This window comes from Prionailurus viverrinus, chromosome B2 (assembly GCF_022837055.1).
Source record: "Prionailurus viverrinus isolate Anna chromosome B2, UM_Priviv_1.0, whole genome shotgun sequence".
NCBI lineage: Eukaryota > Metazoa > Chordata > Mammalia > Carnivora > Felidae > Prionailurus > Prionailurus viverrinus.
Window position 1 is genome coordinate 34,441,525 of NC_062565.1, and position 20,849 is coordinate 34,462,373.

A 20,849-nucleotide genomic window follows, 5' to 3' on the forward strand; every position below is an offset into this window, starting at 1 on the left:
AGACAGAATCCCAAGCAGGTTCCACACTCAGCATGAAGACAAGCTCATGAATGGTGAGATCAGGACCTGAGCTGAAACCAAGCGACAGACATTTACCTGACTGAGCCACCCAGGCAACCCCAAAGTCCATGTTTTTAAGATAATCTTGACTCCCCTTAGCTTCCAATGTTGGGGTTATGAGTGATTTATATCCTTTTATGTAGCTTTCCTGAATTTGCTAGATCCCTACACCAAACATGTATTTACCTATACAGTCATGAGAAATACATATTTTGAAAAAGAAGGGGGAAAAAGAAATATGCAACAAAAACATATAAACAGGAGAAAGATATTGTATTGAACAAAACCATTTGGTAATGGATACCTGGGTGGCTCAGTCAGTTAAGCGTGGGACTTCAGCTCAAGTCATGATCTTGTGGTCTGTGAGTTCCAGCCCCAGGTCGGGCTTTGTGCTGACAGCTCAGAGCCCGGAGCCTGCTTGGGATTCTGTGTCTTCCTCTCTCTCTGCTTCTCCCCTGCTCACGCTCTGTCTATTTCTTTCTCTCTCAAAAATAAATAAACATTAAAAAAAAAAAACATATGTTAAAGTCTGGGAGGCCTCACAAGTATTGTCCTTTGCTGTGCTTTGTAGTTCTTTAATATAGCACCATCAGTCTGCATTGCAAATATATCTACGGATATACATATATGTAAATGCCTCACTGTCTTTGAGGGCAGGGACCCTCTTTTATCTCTGTGGTTTTGCCTAGGGAAGATATCCTCCAACATGGGGCTTAGCACATAGTAGGTTCTTAGAAATTGTTGATTGAAGAGAAACCATATGGACTGGAAACCAGTGACCGGAAGACACAACCAGAAAAGGTTTTGCTGGACTCCCCTGTATTGGGATTTCTGAGAGGGCGACTAGGGAGCCAGGGCGGGGTTGGATGGGATGGGGGAACAGTGTTCAAGAAGAGGTTTTGGTTCTGCGGCAGGAGTTGAGCGGGAGGAATGTGACAGCTGCAGCCCCACCCTCTCAATTTTTGTCACACCCCCCACCCCCCACCCCCCACCCCAACTCAGGAGGGTGAAGAGGGGTCTCAGTTCCCTGAGAAACTGAGCGGTGGGCGGGCCAGGAGCTCCCCACGCCTCCCCGGGCCGTCATCTGTTTCCCACCCTCCTCCGACCGGAGTCCCGAGGCGCTGGCCGCGGTGCTGAAGCAGCGCTCTCCGAGGAGGGAGGAAGGAGGGGCCGGGCCGCGGCGAAGAGGCGGAGCTCCATGAAGCTCTGAGCTGGAAAGGGGGGAGGGGCAGGGCGGCGCCAGCAGGCCCGAGACCCTGGCAGGCTTGAGAAGAGGCAGGAGACTGGAGACAGCCTGGCTAGAGTGGACAAAGGCATCTGGACAATCTTCCTCGGAAGAAACCAACGTTGTCGTCCTTGTCTTATAAATCCTCTCTCTTCTACCTTGGAGGGACCCTCACCTTGTGTCCTGACCTCAGCCTCGTTCCCAAACCCATCCGAGGAGTGACTGACTTCTAGGCTTTTCTGTCTGCGAAGCCACTAGCTTACAGCCCGCAAGACCCCACGTGAGGGCCTACTGCCTCACCATGGTGAAGTTGCTGCCCGCCCAGGAGGCAGCCAAGATCTACCACACCAACTATGTGCGCAACTCGAGGGCTGTGGGTGTGATGTGGGGCACACTCACCATCTGTTTTTCGGTGCTTGTTATGGCCCTCTTTATCCAGCCCTACTGGATTGGTGACAGCGTTAACACACCCCAGGCAGGCTACTTTGGCCTTTTCTCCTACTGTGTGGGCAACGTGCTGTCCTCTGAGCTCATCTGCAAGGGTGGCCCACTGGACTTCTCTTCCATTCCTTCTAGAGCTTTCAAGACTGCCATGTTTTTTGTGGCCTTGGCCATGTTCCTCATCATTGGCTCCATCATCTGCTTTAGCCTCTTCTTCGTCTGCAACACGGCCACTGTCTACAAGATCTGTGCATGGATGCAGCTGGCTGCAGGTGAGCAGGGTTAATGGGAGGGCAAGTGGGGGCCCACCCTCGGCCACAGGGGATGCTGCACCATTCCGCCCTCTGGAGCCTCTTGGTCTCCTTCCCAACTGTTCCTCTTTATTTTTTTTTTCTCAAAGATTTAATTTTTTTTTTTTTTTAAATTTTTTTTTTTTCAACGTTTATTTATTTTTGGGACAGAGAGAGACAGAGCATGAACGGGGGAGGGGCAGAGAGAGAGGGAGACACAGAATTGGAAGCAGGCTCCAGGCTCTGAGCCATCAGCCCAGAGCCTGACGCGGGGCTCGAACTCACGGACCGTGAGATCGTGACCTGGCTGAAGTCGGACGCTTAACCGACTGCGCCACCCAGGCGCCCCTCAAAGATTTAATTTTTTAAAGCAATCTCTACATGGGGCTTGAACCTACAACCCCGAGATCAAGAGTCACATGCTCCACCGACCGAGTCCACCAGGCTCCCCTCAGCTGTTCTCCTTTAGCCCAGCCCTACTCAATGCTCTGTAGAAGCTTCTGAGGAGTAGAGAACTTTAGAATGGTTGAGACCAAAAGGATCGTTGAGATCAAATTGTTCAACCCCCTCATCTTACTGATGGGAACTGAGGTCCAGAGAAGGGGAGTGACTTGCCCAGGAGCACACAGCTAGTTGATAGAAGGTATCCTGACTCCCAGGCCACCACATCATTGTTGTTGCTCTGAGGAGGAAAAAGAAGGAAGCTTCCATTGTCAGCCATGTGGAAATAGGATCCAGCCCAGGGCAAAATGTCAAGCACATCCTAGATGTCTCCATCTCCCACTTCTGGGCGTTTGTTCTTTCTCTTTATGGATCCCCAGATCCCTGCCCTCACTCTTCCCCTCTCACCCAAAATTGCTCTCAGGGAGATTCTAAAGTCAGTTGTTTATTTGGAGTGTTATGCTGTGACCTTTCCCATAGAAACTTGCATTGAAGTTCTCTCTTTCATGGTGGAGTGAAAGTCTTTGTTCCCTAGTTATAGGTTTCTGTACTTGAGGCAGCAAACGGGAGTGATATTTTGTCATGGGGGGAGTGGTGGTGGCGGCTAGGGTCTTTTATTATTATTTTTAATGTTTATTTATTTTTGAGAGAGAGAGAGCATGAGCAGGGGAAGAGTCAGGAAGGGGGGGGGGGGACAGAGGCTCCAAAGTGGGCTCTGTGCTGACAGCAGACAGCCCTATTCAGGGCTTGAACCCACAAACTACAAGATCATGACCTGAGCTGAAGTTTGAGGCTTAACTGACTGAGCCACCCAGGCATCCCAGATGGCTAGGGTCTTTTAAAACTATGGAGGGGTGGGGCACCTGGGTGGCTCAGTCGGTTAAACCTTCGACTCTTGGTTTCCACTCATGATCTCACGGTTTGTGGGTTCACATCCCACACTGGGCTCTGCACTGACAGTGCGGAGCCTGCTTGGGATTCTCTCTCTTCCTCTTTCTCTGTCCCTCCCCTGCTGTCTCTGTCTCTCTCAAAGTAAATAAATAAACTAAAAAAAAAAAATTAAACAAACAAAAAACTATGTGGGGTAGGTGGCTACTTATGGTGCCCCAAAGCAGGCCTTTCCTGCCCCTTTTTCCTGCTCCTGGCCCAGGCAGGCCTCTCGGTCCTTGGGCCAGCTGCTCCTGTTTTCCTCTAAAGCTCAGGAAGACATGGCCTAAGGCCTTGTCCTTCAGCCCTTGGTCCCCTCCCATCCCAAGGACCATGCACAGACTGCCCATTCTAGGGGAATGTCCAGGGGCAGTGTGGGGACTTCAGACTAGAAAGCAAACCATCTTGATATCGTTGGTTAGAATGAGAAGTAGTATTATCCATAACAGGGGGAATGGAGCAGGGATCAGAATCCCAGACAACCAAACACATAGATTCAAGACTCTGTCAGAGTTGGAGGGGACCTTAGAGAGCTATAGGTACCCCCCCCACCCCCGCCCAAAGATGAGGAATCTGGGACTGAGAAAGAGGAAAAGACTTGCCCAAACCTGTAACAGATCAACTGGCAACTAAGGACCAAGGAGAATTAAGGCAGCAGGTTCCAAGAAACAAGATGTATTCCAAACTCACTTTTATTGAGCCACACATTTACATAAGTATAAATGACTTACAAAGCACTTTCACATCTACCCTCTGGAGGAGCCCATCCCTACCTAGTGAGGTGAGCATTCCTCTTATTGAATAGATAAGGCTCCTAATGGGTAACTTGACTTTTAGCACAGGTAGTGGTGGACAGAACCTTTGATTCCAAATCTTGTACTCAGGCTACTCACCTGGCTCCAGAGCTGCGTCTGCAATCCACCCACCATCTCCCTCTCTGGTCTCTCTGTATCATGAGCGAGAGGTTGGGACAGGGCTGAGGTAAATCTTGGTGGGCGGTGGGGAGAAGGAGGAGAAATGCAGATGTAGCAGTTCTGGGACAAAGAGGAGTAGAATGGACCCTGGTATGCTTACCAGCTGGTCCTCCATATCAGAGCTATGGGATGCTGGAAACACAACCATTCCTCTCATTCTCCACACTGCCCCCTCCCACAACCTCCTGCAGCAGGTGCCATGTGCTGAACAGGCAGTGCTTGGGAGGGACTACGTGGGGGAGGCGTCACCAGGCCATTTGAGTTAGACCCTGCCTGGTCATGGAGCTGGAGACATTGATAGCAGAGGTGGCCAGATGCCATCCCATGAAACATTTACATTGGGAAGAGCAAAAGTGGTGTCATGTTCCATTCTTTGGTGCAGGGGAATGGAAGATGAGCCAAAGGGAGGGATTAAGAGGGGGTCTGCTTTGCAGTCAGCAGCTGGGAGACAGGTCCATTTGAAGATGCCTAAACCAATTAGTTTAACCTTGCCAAGAAGCCTGAGGCCAGGGAAGGGAGCAGGAGAAAGGAAAGAGGATTGGTTCCTGGGCCAGTGCGGGGCTGTAGTTTAACAATGTTAATTGAGCTTCTGGATCCCAGGTGTAAGTTGTGTGTGGTTCCAGCTCCTAGAAACACAGGTAGAGCAAGTTGCTTGTCTCTCTGAGTCTTGGTAACCTCATCTGTAGGGTGTAGCAACAGCACCTCCCATCACAATGTTCTTGTGAGGATGGGATGTATACTGCATGTAAAACACCTTGTACGGTTCTTGACACATAGGAGGTGCTCGGCAAATATGAGAAACACAAAAACAGTCAGGATGGGGGGGGGGTGACAAAAAAACTCCCAAATCTTAGTGGCTTAAAACAAAAATTTATTCTCTGCTGGTGGCACAAGCTCACTGAGGATCAGTTGGGGGCTCTGCTTTCACCGTTCTCTTCTGGAACCTGGGCTGATGGAGCACCGGCTGTCATCTGGCTGTCATCATTGCAGAGGGAAAGGGAGCTCTGGAAGGCGTCTCCCCAGAAGTTACATGCTGTGGCCCGGAACCCCACACATTTCCGCTCCTATTTTGTTGTCTAAGGGAAGTCTTATGGCCTTGCCCAACTTGAAAAGAGGGGAGCAAGGAAAGCTAACACCGCTGTGTACCTGAAATGTTTGTGAACAGCTCTAATGACATTCATATCCCCTGAGGTTGCTTCCATCTGACTTCAATGCCAATAATAATAGCAACAACTGACTTTAATTGGCTGGTTACCATGTACCAGACACTGCCGTAAGCATTTTCTTTCTTTCTTTCTTTCTTTCTTTCTTTCTTTCTTTCTTTCTGGTTTAAATGTTTATTTATTTATTTTCGAGGGAGAGAGAGAGAGAGAGAGAGAGAGCAAGCAGAGGAGGGGCAGAGAGAGAGGGAGACAGAGAATCCCACGCAGGCTCCACACTGTCAGCACAGAGCCTGACTGACTCGGGGCTCGAACTCACGAACCATGAGATCATGACCTGAGCTGAAATCAAGAGTCGGATGCTTCACCAAGCTGAGCCACCCAGGTGTCCCTACAGTGAGCGTTTTCTCTACATGACCACACTTAATCTTCGTAACTCCGCTATGAGTCAGGTAGTACTATCCTGATTTTACAGATGAGAGAATGGAAGTCAGAAAGGGTAAGTAAACTTGCCTGAGGATACCATGCTGGCCTCTGCTTAGAGTCCTGAGACATTACAAATGGAGTTGCCCCCCACTGTGCCCAGGTGGATGGGTCAGGTGCTCACCGAGGGTCATGGCACCCATTGTAACAACCTGTTTCCAGGTTGGAGGCCCTGGGCTATTTTCCAGAGATGCTACGGAAGGAGAAGGGGACCAAGGGGAGGAGATGGGGAGAATGGAAAGTCCAGAAGGGCAACTCCTTTCCACATTGACCCATTCCACTCCTCCGCCCGGGGTTAAGGTGGGGGCCACGGTTGACACCAAAACTCTGGTCTTAACACCAACTGGGGAAGGCCATAGGTTTTACCGAAGAGCTCTGGGAAGGTCCCCCCTCCCCTATGCTAAGTATCTTCCTGAAACACTTCTCATTTTGTCACGGAGTCTGAAATGTCAGCACTAAATACATTCAGCTCTTTGGAGCGGTGTCAGTCTGAGAGTTTAGGGAATTAGCTTTGAGGAAAAAAAAAAAAAAAAAAAAAAGCCAGGAGCGTGTGTTCAGGTCTTGGCTCTGCCCTGGGCAACTCACTTGGTTTCGCTGAGACCTCAGTTTTCTAATCTGTAAAATGGGATATTAATACATGGCCTACTTCACAGAACTGTTGTCAGGATCAAGAGGAAAAGGGTACACGAAGTATTTTGGGCCTAAAAGACCTATACGCTTATATGAATTAGCTTGTCCCATGTAAAATCAAAGGCGAGTTGATACATTTAGGCGGGGAGGGGGGATCCTGATCTTTATAATTTACTGTGCGTTTGATCTGTTGACTTTCCTTGCAAGCGCAAACGGAGCCCAAGGTAGGTAACTGGGCCCTGTGAGGTGTTTCCCCGAGGTGCTCCTGGGTAGGGCACAGCCTCGGAACTGAAGAGCCTCTGGGCCTGTGGAAGGAGGGTGAGGGCTCAGAAGGCGGCACAGAGAATGGAAGGAAACCCCTGCCTGCATGGCGGTTGTGCTTGGGGTTGGCCTTGGTCACATCCCAGGATCGTGTCACATATCTGTGCGGCTAAGGTGGGGTGGTCCTTGGTGGGAGGGCAGGGAAGTGAGGAGAAGGTAGGGAAAATGAAATTTTTGCCTGTAAATACTAAGTCAGTGAAAGCACAGGATGGGATAATTGTAGCTAACACTCGTGAAGCACTAAGTATGTGCTAGGCACTTTTCCCATACTAATCATTTGCACCTCACTGCAATCCAAACAGGTAGGGCCTACTCACATTCCCACTGTATAGACGAGAAAACTGAGGCCCCCCCAAAAAAAAAGCTTAAGTAGCTTGCTCTGAGTCACACAGCTAGTTAGGAAAGAGCTGGGCTTGAAATCCAGGCAGCCCGTTCTAGTGTTTCCCGCTTTTCCTAGTGAGAGAATTACCTGAAAGAATGATTTTCAAAACAGGGATTCCCGGGGCCCCTGGGTGGCTCAGTCAGTCGGGCGGCCGACTTCGGCTCAGGTCATGATCTCACAGCTTGTGAGTTCGAGCCCCATGTCGGGCTCTGGGCTGACAGCTTGGAGCCTGGAGCCTGCTTTGGATTCTGTGTCTCCCTCTCTGTCCCTCCCCCACTCACACTGTCTTTCTGTCTCTCAAAAATAAACATTAAAAAAAATTTTAACCCCCCCCCAAGGGATTCCTGAGCCCACCCCTGGCCTGGGAATCAGCATTTTAAACAAATATTCCAGGGGGTTCTCAAATTTAGGGAAGTATGGACAACTGCAGTGTTATGCACTGAGCTAGGAGGGAGAGACCTATTTGCTTGAATGAAAGGTTCATGAGGGAAGCAGCCAGAGATGGGGCTGGAAAACTTTGTGTTTTCATTAAATCTAAGATTCCCAAGTTGTGGGACATACCATTATTCTATGTGTGTAAAAAGGAAAAATACTCCTTTTTAAAAAAAGTTTATTTATTTATTTTGAAAGAGAGAGAGAGAAGGAGAGCGAGTGGGGGAGGGACAGAGAGAGAGGGAGACAGAGAATTCTAAGCAGGCTCTGCCCTGTCAGCACAGAGCCTGATGCAGGGCTCGAACTGACTAATCAGGAGATCATGGCCTGAGCGGAAGTCAGACACTTAACTGAGCCACCCGGGTGTCTCCAAAAGAAAAAAAATACTTGTAATCAAACCACGGCCTGAAGCTTTCTTATTATTTCAGAGATATCGGAGCATGAACAAATATACGTCTTAGGAGTGACGAGTTCTCTGGGTCGGGACCAGATTTTGGAGGGGTTTGAAGCCAGAGTAGCCAGTGCCTCGCCAAGTCCAAAGTGAGGGGCATGGCTGAGGGCCTGGTAGGATCACCTGGTGCCATGGCAGAACCTTCCCCGGGCGGAGGAGCTCCACTTTCTGCCTCTATCCCCACCAAGGGCAAGTCACTTTAACTCTTGGATCCTCCATTTTCTCCCCTGTGCTCTACAAGAACGATGGTAGGAGCTGCCCGCCCTCTCAAGGAGGAGGGGAGAGTGACAAGGTGGCAACAGTGCGGGGGTGGGGGTGGGGGGCGGCAGTTGCAGACTGAGCACAGCCAGCTTGACACCATCTTCACCCCCTCCCGCCCCCTCAGCCACAGGCCTCATGATCGGCTGCCTGGTCTACCCGGATGGCTGGGACTCAAGTGAGGTGCGACGCATGTGTGGGGAGCAGACGGGCAAGTACACGCTGGGTCAGTGCACCATCCGCTGGGCCTTCATGCTGGCCATCCTCAGCATCGGAGACGCCCTCATCCTCTCCTTTCTGGCCTTCGTGCTGGGCTACCGGCAGGACAAGCTCCTCCCCGATGACTACAAGGCCGATGGAAAAGGTAACCTGCCCTCCCCCAGGGAGGTGGGGCTTCCTCTCAGCCAGTTACCAGAGGACTGGTCCCTGGCCCGGGGTTGGGGACGGACACCAAGACCAATTGGACACAGGCCTTGTTCCAGAGGCCAAAAGCCAGTGGGGGGTTGTAAGCTGGCGGCTGATGAGGCAATGACAGACCTGTGGGGCAGAGGCTGTCTGTGATAGAAGGGTGTCCTCATGCCTCCCCTGCCCCTGACTTCTGTCAGGGTCTCCAGGGGAGAGAACCCTGATCCAGCCTGGGGGGGCGAGGTACGGCCTCCTAGAGAAGGCGGTGCTGGGGCTGGGTCCCCAAGTTCACCGGGGGTCTGCTTGGTGGAGAGAGGAGCGGCCAGTCAGGAGAGGGGCTGCGTTGTTGGGGCAGGAGGAGAAAGGTAGGTGAGGGGACAGATGTGACAGCTCCTGGAATGCATACGGTGGGCGGTCCCTTGAGTTAGAATGGCCTTGGGGTTCTCTGTATGCCATCCTGTTTCAATTTCCTTCTGCCCAAATCCTACCCCTGAGTCACGAGTCAGGTGTAGGAGACCCGAAGCCCAGACGGATGCTTTAGCCTTTTCTGACTCCTTCCCAACTGACCTTTCTTCCTCTTACGGTACTTTCTGCTCCCGTTTCTCTTTAGGCTCTTCCCCTGCCTCGAGGGGCTTTTTCAGGGCATAAATTTTATCTCCTAGTCATAGGGCAAGGCCTGTCTCACATGCTTGTGAATCCAAAATTGCCCACTTTCCCCACAGTCTTCGCCCCATTGACCTGAACTAGAAGGGGGAGGGAAACTCCTTTGCCCCCGGGGACCAAGGACACTTCCCAGATGAGGAACTTGAAGCCCGGAAGGGAGACCAACCCCCCCGCCCCCGCCCCAGGGCTACACAGAAAGGTGGTGGCAAAAATGACCGGACTCTGGCTCGGCCCAGGGCCCACTGCTCCATAAGGAAGTCATTAGACATCTCATCCTCCTCTGGCAGTGGAAGACTCGCACGCCTAAGTTATAGGATGAAAGCTGAAAACCAAATTGCTAGAATGAGCTGGACCAAGGAGGAGAGGAGAGAGAGGTGTCTTTCTGTTGAAGGAGGGGGCCGATAGTTCCTAGGTTCTGGGAACACTTAAGGTCTGGGTGCCTTGAAAACCCCGTGAGGGGAAGGGAAATGGGACTAGTATGTACTGAGGCTTTGCCATGTGCAGGAGTGATGTAAGGTTTGTTCCCGGGGGCCATCTTTGTTTAATCTGCACAGCAGCCCTGGGGGGACGGGTTGGAGGTGGGGGGTCCAGCAGCATCTATCTGCACAACCAGCACTTTCTCCAGCGATGGAGGTTTTTCCAAGGGAGGCTGCAGCAGGGGCCGCCGCCGGAGGCATTTTGTTCAGCTTTTAGCCCCCAGGCGGGACCAGCCATAAATCTGGAAACACTGCAGAGAACATTTTTGTAGTCCTCATTTGCATTCTTTCCTTTTCACAAGGGATTCTTTTAGCTGGAAAGAAATGTTACGCGCGGCGCAGAGTTCCCTTTACAGCGCTTCCTCGTGGGAGAGATGGGTTTGTCTCTTTGACCCTTTATTTACTGATCAAAATGTCAGTTGGCTTTCCTCTCTTTCCTCGTCCCTCTTCTTTTGTGCCCCATGCACCTGTTTCAATCTTTTCAGATTCTTTTCTCTCCATATTTTAGTTCCCTCACTATCATGCAGGATTCAATGTATCCTTCTTGTTTATAACCTGTTAGGAAACACCCACATAACCTTTCTGAACACACCTAACGACTTAGTGAAGTAGCTATCGCTGCTGTCAAAGCACAAAATTGGGTCAGGAAAGCAGAATTAAAAAAAATTTTTTTTTTAAATTTTTTTTTTCAACGTTTTTTATTTTTGGGACAGAGAGAGACAGAGAATGAACGGGGGAGGGGCAGAGAGAGAGGGAGACACAGAATCGGAAACAGGCTCCAGGCTCTGAGCCATCAGCCCAGAGCCTGACTCGGGGCTCGAACTCCCGGACCGCGAGATCGTGACCTGGCTGAAGTCGGACGCTTAACCGACTGCGCCACCCAGGCGCCCCCCCCCAAATTTTTTTTTTAATGTTTATTTAGTTTTGAGAGAGACAGAGCGACAGAGCATGAGTGGGGGAGGGGCAGAGAGAGAGGAAGACACAGAATCCGAAGCGGGCTCCAGGCTCCGAGCTGTCAGCACAGAGCCCGACGCGGGGCTCGAACTCACAAACCGCGAGATGAGGACCAGAGCCGAAGTCAGATACGTAAGCGACTGAGCCACCCAGGTGCCCTGGAAGGCAGAATTTGAGTCCCAGTTCCTCCAAGTCGCTTTCCTCAAGGTGCTTTCCACGGAAGAGCGGGACACTAACTCCTGCTCTGCCACCTCTATTATTGTGTGACATGAAGGAAATGATGACAGAAGTGAAGGCTTGCATGAGTACATGGTTGCTGATCCGCTCGTTAAGGGTTAAGGAGGCAGAGGAGAATGAGTGTGGGCTTTGGAGTCAGACCTGGTTTTAAAACTGGGGCTCCGTTGTTAACCAGCTGTGACTGCGGACATTACTCAACTTCTCTGAGCGTTTCCTCATCCGAGCCCCGTTTTTACAGGGTGAGGTGGCAGGTTTCTCCTCGGTTGAAAAAATTACCTACTTCAAAAGATCGTGCTCAGGCACAAGACAAGGATGTCTGCCGTTGGCACTGCAGTTGAAGAGCAGACTGGAGGTCATAGCCAGGGTAGTTAGGCAAGAAAAAGAAGGAAAAGAAATCCAGTTTGGAGAGGACGAAGTGCAACGATCTCTACTAGCAGATGACATGATTTTGCATATGGAACGTGCTAAAGAATCCACTAAAAAACCATGAAAGGTAACATGCAACATTAGCGAGGCTGCAGGATATAAACAATATACAAAAATCTATCACATTCGTACACACAGCAGTGAACAATCTGGAAATGACTTGTCAGAAAGCAATGTCACTTATAATAGCATCAAAAAATAAAATATGTAGGGGCACGCCTGGGTGGCTCAGTCGGTTAAGCGGCCGACTTTGGCTCAGGTCATGATCTCGCGGTCCGTGAGTTCGAGCCCTGCGTCAGGCTCTGTGCTGACAGCTCAGAGCCTGGAGCCTCTTTCGGAATCTGTGTCTCCCTCTCTCTGACCCTCCCCTGTTCGTGCTCTGTCTCTCTCTGTCTCAAAAATAAATAAACGTTAAAAAAAAAATTAAAAAAAAATATGTAGAAAAAAATCTAACAAAAGAAGTGTGAGGTTTGTACATGAAAATTAAAAACCGTTGTTGAAAGAAATTAAAGGCCTAAATCAATGGGAGCATCCACATTCACGGATGAGAACACTTCATATTACAATGGCAATGCTCCCCAAACCGATTTACAGATTCAGTGCAATCCTTATCAAAATCCCAGCTGGCTTTTTGCAAAACTTGGTAAGCTGATCCTCAAATTCGTATGGAAACGCAAGGGACCCAGAAAAGCCAAAACAATCATGAAGAAGAACACAAGTTGGAGGACACACATGCCCTGATTTCAAAACTTACCACAAAGCTACAGTAATCAAGATGGTGTGGTCCTGGCATGAGGATAGACATACAGATCAATGGAATAAAATTAAGAATCCAGAAATGAACCCAAACATAAATGGCAAACTGATTTTCAACAGAGTTGCCAAGACCATTCAATGGAGGGAAAGAATAGTCTTTTCAGTAAATGGTGCTAGAACAACCAGACATCTACACGCAAAAGAATGAAGTCGGGGGCATCTCGGGTGGCCCAGTTGGTTAAGTGTCTGGTTTTAGCTCAGGTCATGATCTCACAGTTCATGGGTTCGAGCCCCAGGTTAGGCTCTGTGCTGACAACTTGGAGCCTGCTTCAAATTCTATGTCTCTCTCTCTCTCTCTCTGCCCCTCCCCTGCTCTCACTCTGTAAACATTAAAAAAAAAAAAAGAATGAAGTTGGACTGCCCACCTCACATGATATATAAAAATCAACTGAAAATGGATCAAAGACCTAAATGTAAGATGTAACATTATAAAACTCTTAGAAGAAAACATAGGTATAAATCCTTGTGACCTTGGTTTAGGTGGTGGTTTCTTAGACGTGACACCTAATACACAAGCGACCAAAGGAAAAAATACGTATAAATTGGATTTCATAAAAAATGAAAGCTTTGGTGTGTCAAAGGACACCAACAAGAAAGTGAAGAAAAGACAACCCACGGAATGGGAGAATGTATTTGCAACTCATAATTCTAATATCCAGAATATAGTAAGGACTCCTACAACTTGACAAATAAAACTACGAAGAACCCCATTTTTAAAGTGGGCAAAGGATTTGAACAGACATTTCTCCAAAGAAGATATCCAGGTTGCCAAGACAGTTGACATCACTAGTCATGAGGAAAATGCAAATTAAAACCACAATGAGCTATTACTTCACATCCCACTAGGATGGCTGATAAAAAAGATGAACAGTAACAGGTGTTGGTGAGCACGTGGAGAAAAGAACTCTCATACACCGCTCGTGAAAAGGTAAAATGGCGCTATTGCTATAGAAAACAGGACGGCAGTTCCTCAAATGGTTAAACATAGAGAGAGGCGCTCTGTGACTCACACGTTTATTCCTAGCTACGTAGGCAAGAAAACTGCAAACACGTTTGCACAAAAACTTGGATATAAACCTTCATAGCGGCGCGAAAGCCAGGAAGTGGAGACCAACCAAACGTGAGTCAGCTGATGACCTGGATAAATAATATGTGTAAATCTACACAGTGGAATGTTATTCAGCTATAAGAAGTACTGATAATTGCTACCAAGTGGATGAACCTTGAAGACGTTGCAAGTGAAAGGAGCCATACACAAAAGACCATGTATTGTATGATCCCACGTATTTATTTATTTTTAAAGTTTATTTTCATTTACTTTTTAAATTTTATTTATTTTTATTTATTTCCAAAGCTTATTTATTAAAAATAAATTTTTAGAGAGAGGGTGCGCGTGTGAGCACACAAGTGGGGGAGGGGCAGGAGAGAGAGAGAGAGAGAGAGAGAGAGACTCCCAAGCAGGCTCTGTACTGTCGGCGCAGGGCCTGATGCGGGGCTTGAACTCACGAACTTCGAGATCATGACCTGAGCTGAAGTCGGACGCTTAGCCAATTGAGCCACCCGGGTGTCCTAACAGCGGTGATGGCTGCACAGCCCAGTGATTATCCTGGAACTCACCAACCTGTACGCTTTGAGTTGAGTAGATTTCGTGTTAGTGAATTGTATCTCAAAAAAAACAAAAGATTGTGTGAAGGATTAGGTAGTGGGTAAATCGCTAACAAAGCCTACATGTTATTCGGGCGATTAACGAATGTTCTCTCCTCGTTCTGTCCTTCCGGTATCTCTACTTCTTACGTAATCACCTGCCCGACCACTAACAGCTCCTGGGCTCCAGGTGCCCACTGACACCCCCAGACACTGGGGGGACAGCGGTGAGGGAGGCGGTCTGATTGGACCTTACCGTCTGATAAGGGACACCACATGCAAAATGCAGTTACAAGCTGGTACACATTACGAACAACAGCAACAATGTGAGCCTTCTCGAGAGTGAAGAAATCTGATCTGGTTTGGCGAGGGAGTTGTGTGCAGGGAATTATCCTGCAAACGAGGCCCGGGTGTATACACATAACGCTCTCTTTTTCATTGCAGAGGAAGTCTGAAGCAGCTGGCGTGCTGGTGAGTAATCCCACCGTTGGGTGGTCTGCCTGCCTTGGGGGAAGGGCTGTGGCCTCCTTGGCCTCCGTTTCCTTACAGACTCACCAGGCGGAATGGCCCGTGGGGCCGGGTGTAGGGGCTGGCGTAGGGCCTGGGGGGAGGAGCAGTGACTCCCGCAGGAGCTAGCTGGCATCTGAGACCCTCTTGTTTTACCTCTTGAGAAGTGGAAAAAGAACAGGAAGAAATAATGTCGAACAGCCAGGTGGTTTCATAAACTCATCTTTCTGTGGAGCCTGGCAAACAAGAACAGACTGCTTAGAAGTCATTCTTGTAAATGGGGCCCTTATTTTCAGAAAGACTTTAAGTGATCTGTAAGAAAAATAGAAAACCTAATTAAAAAAAAAAATAAAAGTCACAGAGAGGAAACCAAATATTCTAGAAAGCTAGGCTAATAGAAATACTACCTTCCTGGGGCGCCTGGGGTGGCTCAGTCGGTTGAGCCTCCGACTTCGGCTCAGGTCATGATCTCGCGGTCTGTGGGTTCGAGCCCCGCGTCGGGCTCTGTGCTGACAGCTCAGAGCCTGGAGCCTGTTTCAGATTCTGTGTCTCCCTCTTTCTCTGACCCTCCCCTGTTCATGCTCTCTGTCTGTCTCAAAAATAAATAAATGTTAAAAAAAAAAAATTAAAAAAAAAAAGAAAAGAAAAAAGAAAAAAAAAGAAATACTACCTTCCTTATGCTTCCTGATAGCCAACACAAAGAGAAAAATATGACTTTAACTGATTTTAACGTCTGGTTGAAAAGGAAGCACAACATATCAATTTCCTTATTGCCTTTCAGGTTTCCAAAATGTGATTTAACAAGAATATTAAGGAACACATTAAAAAAATATAAAAGCCCATCATAGTATCACCTTCCAAATAGCTGCCATTTATTGAGGACCTACAGCAGGCTAGGCCCTTCGTGTGGGTAGACGGGGTTATCTCCATTAAAAAGAAACTTTTTTTAACGTTTATTTATTTTTGAGAGACAGAGACAGAGCATGAGCATGGGAGGGACAGAGAGAGGGGGAGACACAGAATCCGGAGCAGGCTCCGGGCTCTGAGCTGCCAGCACAGAGCCTGACGCGGGGCTCGAACTCAGGGAGTGCAAGATCGTGACCTGAGCCAAAGTCGGCTGCTTAACCGACTGAGCCACCCAGGCGCCCTGGGGTTAACTCCATTTAAACGATTTTAATTTCTGCAAAGTACCTTCCAGTGCTTGCCCACATAGATATACTTTTTTCAATAATAATAAACATTGCCCCCCCCCCCTTTATTAGGTGATTCTCAAAACTCTAATAATGCGTACAACCTACGTGGGAATCTTCTTAAAATGGAAATTCTGATTCAGGGGCCATAGACACTGTTCCTAACCTGCTTCACGTAATGGCTACACTTTGAATAGCAAACTGTTAGAGTGTAAACATTTTCTCATTTTTTTTTCAATGTTCATTATTAAAGTTTTTTAAAGCCACAAACTCCATAGCCCTGGTGTACTCTTCAATGGCTAAACAAGACCTTGATTATTAGCCATTGAGGATTGTTCTCACAGATAAGAACGTGTTGCTTCTGTTGATAAATTCTGGAGTAGAATTGCTGAATCAAAGGTAACCACACCTCTATGTCTTTTCACCCATTTCTCCTATCCCTCCGTATCTATGAGCTTGTCATTGTTTTCAATGTTTATTTATTTATTTATTATTATTAAAAAAAAATTTTTTTTTTCAATGTTTATTTATTTTTGGGACAGAGACAGAGCATGAACGGGGGAGGGGCAGAGAGAGAGGGAGACACAGAATCGGAAACAGGCTCCAGGCTCTGAGCCATCAGCCCAGAGCCTGACGCGGGGCTCGAACTCACGGACCGCGAGATCGTGACCTGGCTGAAGTCGGACGCTTAACCGACTGCGCCACCCAGGCGCCCCTATTTATTTATTTTTGAGAGAGAGAGACAGAATTCCAAGCAGGCTCTGCAGTGTCAGTGCAGAGCCAGAAGTGGGGCTTGAACTCATGAACAGTGAGATCACGACCTGACCCCAAATTAAGAGTTGGATGCTTAACCAGCTGAGGCACCCAGGCACCTGTTTTTCTGTTTTTTACCTTTCAAGATTCCACAGAGATTATATGCAGTATTTGTCTTTTTCTGACTTATTTCACTTAGCATAATGCCCTGGAGGTCCATTCATGTTGTCACCAATGGCAAAATTTCATTTTTTTTTTGGCTGAATAACATTCCAATATGGATATACAGCACAATTTTTTTTAAGTTTATTTATTTTGAGAGACAGAGATAGCACAAGTCGGGGAGGGGCAGAGAGAGAGAATCCCAAGCAAGCACCACACATTCAGTGCGGAGCCCAGCACAGGACTGGAACCCACGAAACTGTGAGATCATGACCTGAGCTGAAACCAGGAGTCTGATGATGCTGAACCAACTGAGCCACCCAGGAGCCTCTATAGCACAGTAAAAAAAAAGTTTTTTTTTATTTTTAGAGAGAGTGAGAGAGCATGCAAGCGAGGGAGAGGGGCAGAGAGAGAGAGAGAGAGACAGAGACAGAGACAGAGAGGGAATCTTAAGTAGACTCCACGCTCAGTGTGGAGCCTGATGCGGGGCTCAATCCTATAACCTTGGGATCATGACCTGAGCTGTAGTCAAGAGCTGGATCCTCAGTCGACTGAGTCCCCCAGGCATCCCTCCATAGCACAAGGTTTAAGTGTCCACTGATGGACAGTTAAGCTGTAAATAGCGCTGCCATGAACATGGGAATGCGTACATCTTTTTGAATTAGTATGTTTTTCTTTGGATAAATACCCCCAAATGGAATTGCTGGACCATATGGCAGTTCCATTTCTAATCTTTTGAGGAACCTCCATACTGTTTTTCATAGTGGCTGCACCAACTCAAAATCCCATTAACAGTGCACAGATGTTCTTTTCTCCATAACCTTGCCAACACTTTTTTTTTTTGTCTTTTTGATAGTAGCCTTTCTAAAAGGTGTGAGGTGATATTGTGGTTTTGATTTGCATTTCCCTGAGAGTTAATGATGTTGAGCATCTTTCTATGTGCCTGTTGGCCATCTGTATGTTTTCTTTGGGAAAATGTCTATACAGATCCTTTGCTCATTTTTTATGTATTTATTTATTTATATTTATTCATTTTTTTCTTTGCTCATTTTTAGATTGTTTTCTTGCTATTGATTTATAGGAGTTCTTGATATATTTTGGATACATGATTTGCAAATGTCTCCTCCCATTCAGCAGGCTGCTTTTTTATTGGTTGATGGTTTCCTTTGCTGTGCAGAGCTTTTTGTGTAGTCCCACATGGTTTTTTTTTTTCGCTTTTGGTGTTAAATTCAAAAAATCATTGCCACGATCTATGTCAAGGAGCTTACCGCCTGTGTTTTCTTCTAGCGGCTTTATGGTTTCAGGTCTGATATTAAAGTCTTTAACCCATTTTGATTTCACTTTTGTGTATGGTGTAAGGTAGTGGGCCAGTTTCCCGGTACCATTTAGTGAAAAGACTGCCCTTTCTCCATTGTATATTCATGACTTGTCATAAATTGGCCACAGCATAGGTTCATTTCTGGGCCGTCTACTCTGTTCCACTGATCTGTGTGTCTGCTTTTATGCCAATACCATACCGTTTTAAGTTTTGTAATATAGGTTGAAATCAGGGAGCCATGATATCATGCTTCTAGCTTTCTTCTTGCCCAAGATTCCTTTTTAAAAATGATACTTTATTTATTTGAGAGACCTGAGTTTTTACTTGATGCACATTGACGATTATTTTATACACTAACGAAATTTGCCTGTCTGGGTAGGGCTGAATCGAAACGTAAGCTTCCGGGGGACATAGGGCGCATACATGGGGAATTTGGTTTTGCTTGGCTTTCTAAAAGTGTCAAATTTTATACTCTTGCGATTTTTTTTTTTTAATACCACAGGTCATCTATTTCCCTGACAATGGAAAATTAAGGAATCGAATTCTTCAGCGATAAAAACTTGTTCCGTCCACGCTTCCCTGTTCCTGGCCACTATAGGTCTGATACCCTGAAGCCTTTCACTATAGGATTAGAACCTGACACTCTCCTGAGACAAGACCTCCTACTGTATGCAGAACACTTTCAGGAGGAGCAGAACTACAGTGACCCACGTTAAAGATATTCAGAGAGACATGGGCGGTACTCTCCTGACGGGGCCCCAGTTCTCGTCGTATCCCCTTCATACCGGGGATCACGTTACTCCCTGGAGGCCTCTCCTCTGGAAAATGAGAGGGCTGAGTCCACATCTTCCAGGGCTTCCCAGGTCCGAGTCTTGAGAGCCTGAGGATGCATTCGTTTGCAGGCACACCAGGCACTGCCACCCAGCTCTCAAAGGGCAGCTGAGGGAGAGGCGGTTGTCATGCCAGATCATTTCAGGTTGGGGCTTAGGGGGTCTTTTGCTTCTCCTTTCTTAACTGTTTTCTCATTGATGATCAGAGGTGGGTAAGGAATGGAGGGGCCACCAGAACCCAAATCTATCAGGAAGTCCTATAAAGACTGGGTGAACATAGGATCTAAAAACTTAGAGGAGAGTAAACTCCATTACGTTCCCTCATAGTGCCCACTCCGACCCAATCAGGCCTGGCCCCCAGCTTAAGAAATTTGTTGTGTCCAAGTAATTTGTTTTAGTAATAGATTACATTTCTTGTAAGAACAAAACCAAACGACTTTGGATTCGGCACTCAATGGTGAATCTTTTGCCAGCCTCCAGAGGGGAGCTTGATTTAGGGAATACCTCCTTGTAGCAAAGATGACAGGTTCTTTAGGCTATTCCCTGCCTGGAGATGGTACCTAGAAACAGGGCTTGCTGATTATCTGCAGTGGATAATCCTGAGAGGTAGGTAGTTTTTCCTGGTCTTGCGCATTTACTTGGTAAAGAGAAAGTGTAGCTGCTGGTAGAGGAGGGGAGGTAAACACAGAACGAATCTGTAATGGATCTTGTTACTTGATCAAGGAGCAGTCACTGATAAAGTTTCTCATTCCTGGGCTGTAAGGGCACTTTTTTTTTTTTTTTTTTTTTAAAGTGAACTCTGCCTTCCAACATGGGGTTTGAACTCATGACTTTGGCAAGAGTCCCATGCTCTACCAACTGAGCCAGCCAGGCGCCCCTGTAGGGCATGCTTTTTAACCAATGCCCTGACAACCTACCCAGTCAGTGGGGTTTCTTCTACAGTTCAGATGGATTTGGAATGAGCACCCCAGCATCGTCCTGTTGGTAATGGGAACTATTGGAGTGAGACTTAAGAACAATCATATTCAGAGGTGCCTTAGTGGCTCAGTTGGGTAAGCATCTGACTCTTGCTCTTGGCTCAGGCCTTGATCTCAGGGTTGTGCGTTCAAGTCCCGTGTTGGGTAGTACACGTGAAGCCTACTTAAAAAAAATCCCATTCATATTTTCTTGTGTTGATAAAATTATTTCAGTCAGGCATTTATGCAAACTTGATGCACAGAATTTGACAATTTTTGTAGCTTAGTGCCTTTCCTACTTCACATCCATTTCTCATTTTACTTTTCATATGAAAAGAAACATTTCTAAGTCTACCTTCTCAAAATTTCTCACTACAATGGCAACCATGGTGGTCCACAGAAGCTTCTGGGGAACTTAAGGAGCATCTGCCAATAGCCTGCACCTTGCTCTTGCCAGGAACAGCACGTTTCACAAAAGCGGGAGTCGGTTTACTAATGACCAGTCCTGGGGAAGGATCTGCAAATCTGTTTAGGAGTCAGCCAGCATTTCACCTTTTGCTTGATCTTCAAAGAAAGTCAGAATTCAACCTCTCCAATTACAGTAATGATTTTGGTTGAAAGCTAGTAACTGCTTATCAGCTCAAGTGGCTTTACCTTAAACTCCTAAGGGCACCTTGAATCTCATCTTTGAAAGTACATAGAAAATCAATAAAATCAGCACCTGTCTAACCAAGTTGCCTTCTCACTTGCCTCTGCCTTGGGCTGGGGCGTAAGGATGGTTGTGATGCCCAAACTTCACCAGGGACTAGGCCTGGGCTGATATGGTCAAGAGAGGACTAGTCATTTAGATCTGAGATGCTAACTGGGTGGATATCTTAAATGCTTTGTCTTACATCCCTGTATTAGTTACCTGTTGCTGCATACAGAGCACATTACCACAGAACTCAGTGGCTTAAAACGTTTCTGTTTTTGTGGGTTAGGGATGTCTCCGTCTCAAGGTTTCTCACAGGGCTGCAATTAAGCTGTCGGGATCTGCC

The 20,849-nt window shown here is 47.4% G+C and overlaps 1 protein-coding gene across 1 annotated transcript; it reads left to right on the plus strand.

The window, feature by feature from the left end:
• Positions 1-1,586: 1,586 nt before the first annotated feature.
• LHFPL5 (LHFPL tetraspan subfamily member 5) lies at positions 1,587-18,545 on the plus strand. The gene is made up of 3 exons (XM_047860393.1): positions 1,587-1,998; positions 8,603-8,839; positions 18,529-18,545. Exons 1-3 carry the CDS (start codon positions 1,587-1,589, stop codon positions 18,543-18,545), a joined length of 666 nt encoding a protein of 221 aa, XP_047716349.1.
• Positions 18,546-20,849: the final 2,304 nt, after the last annotated feature.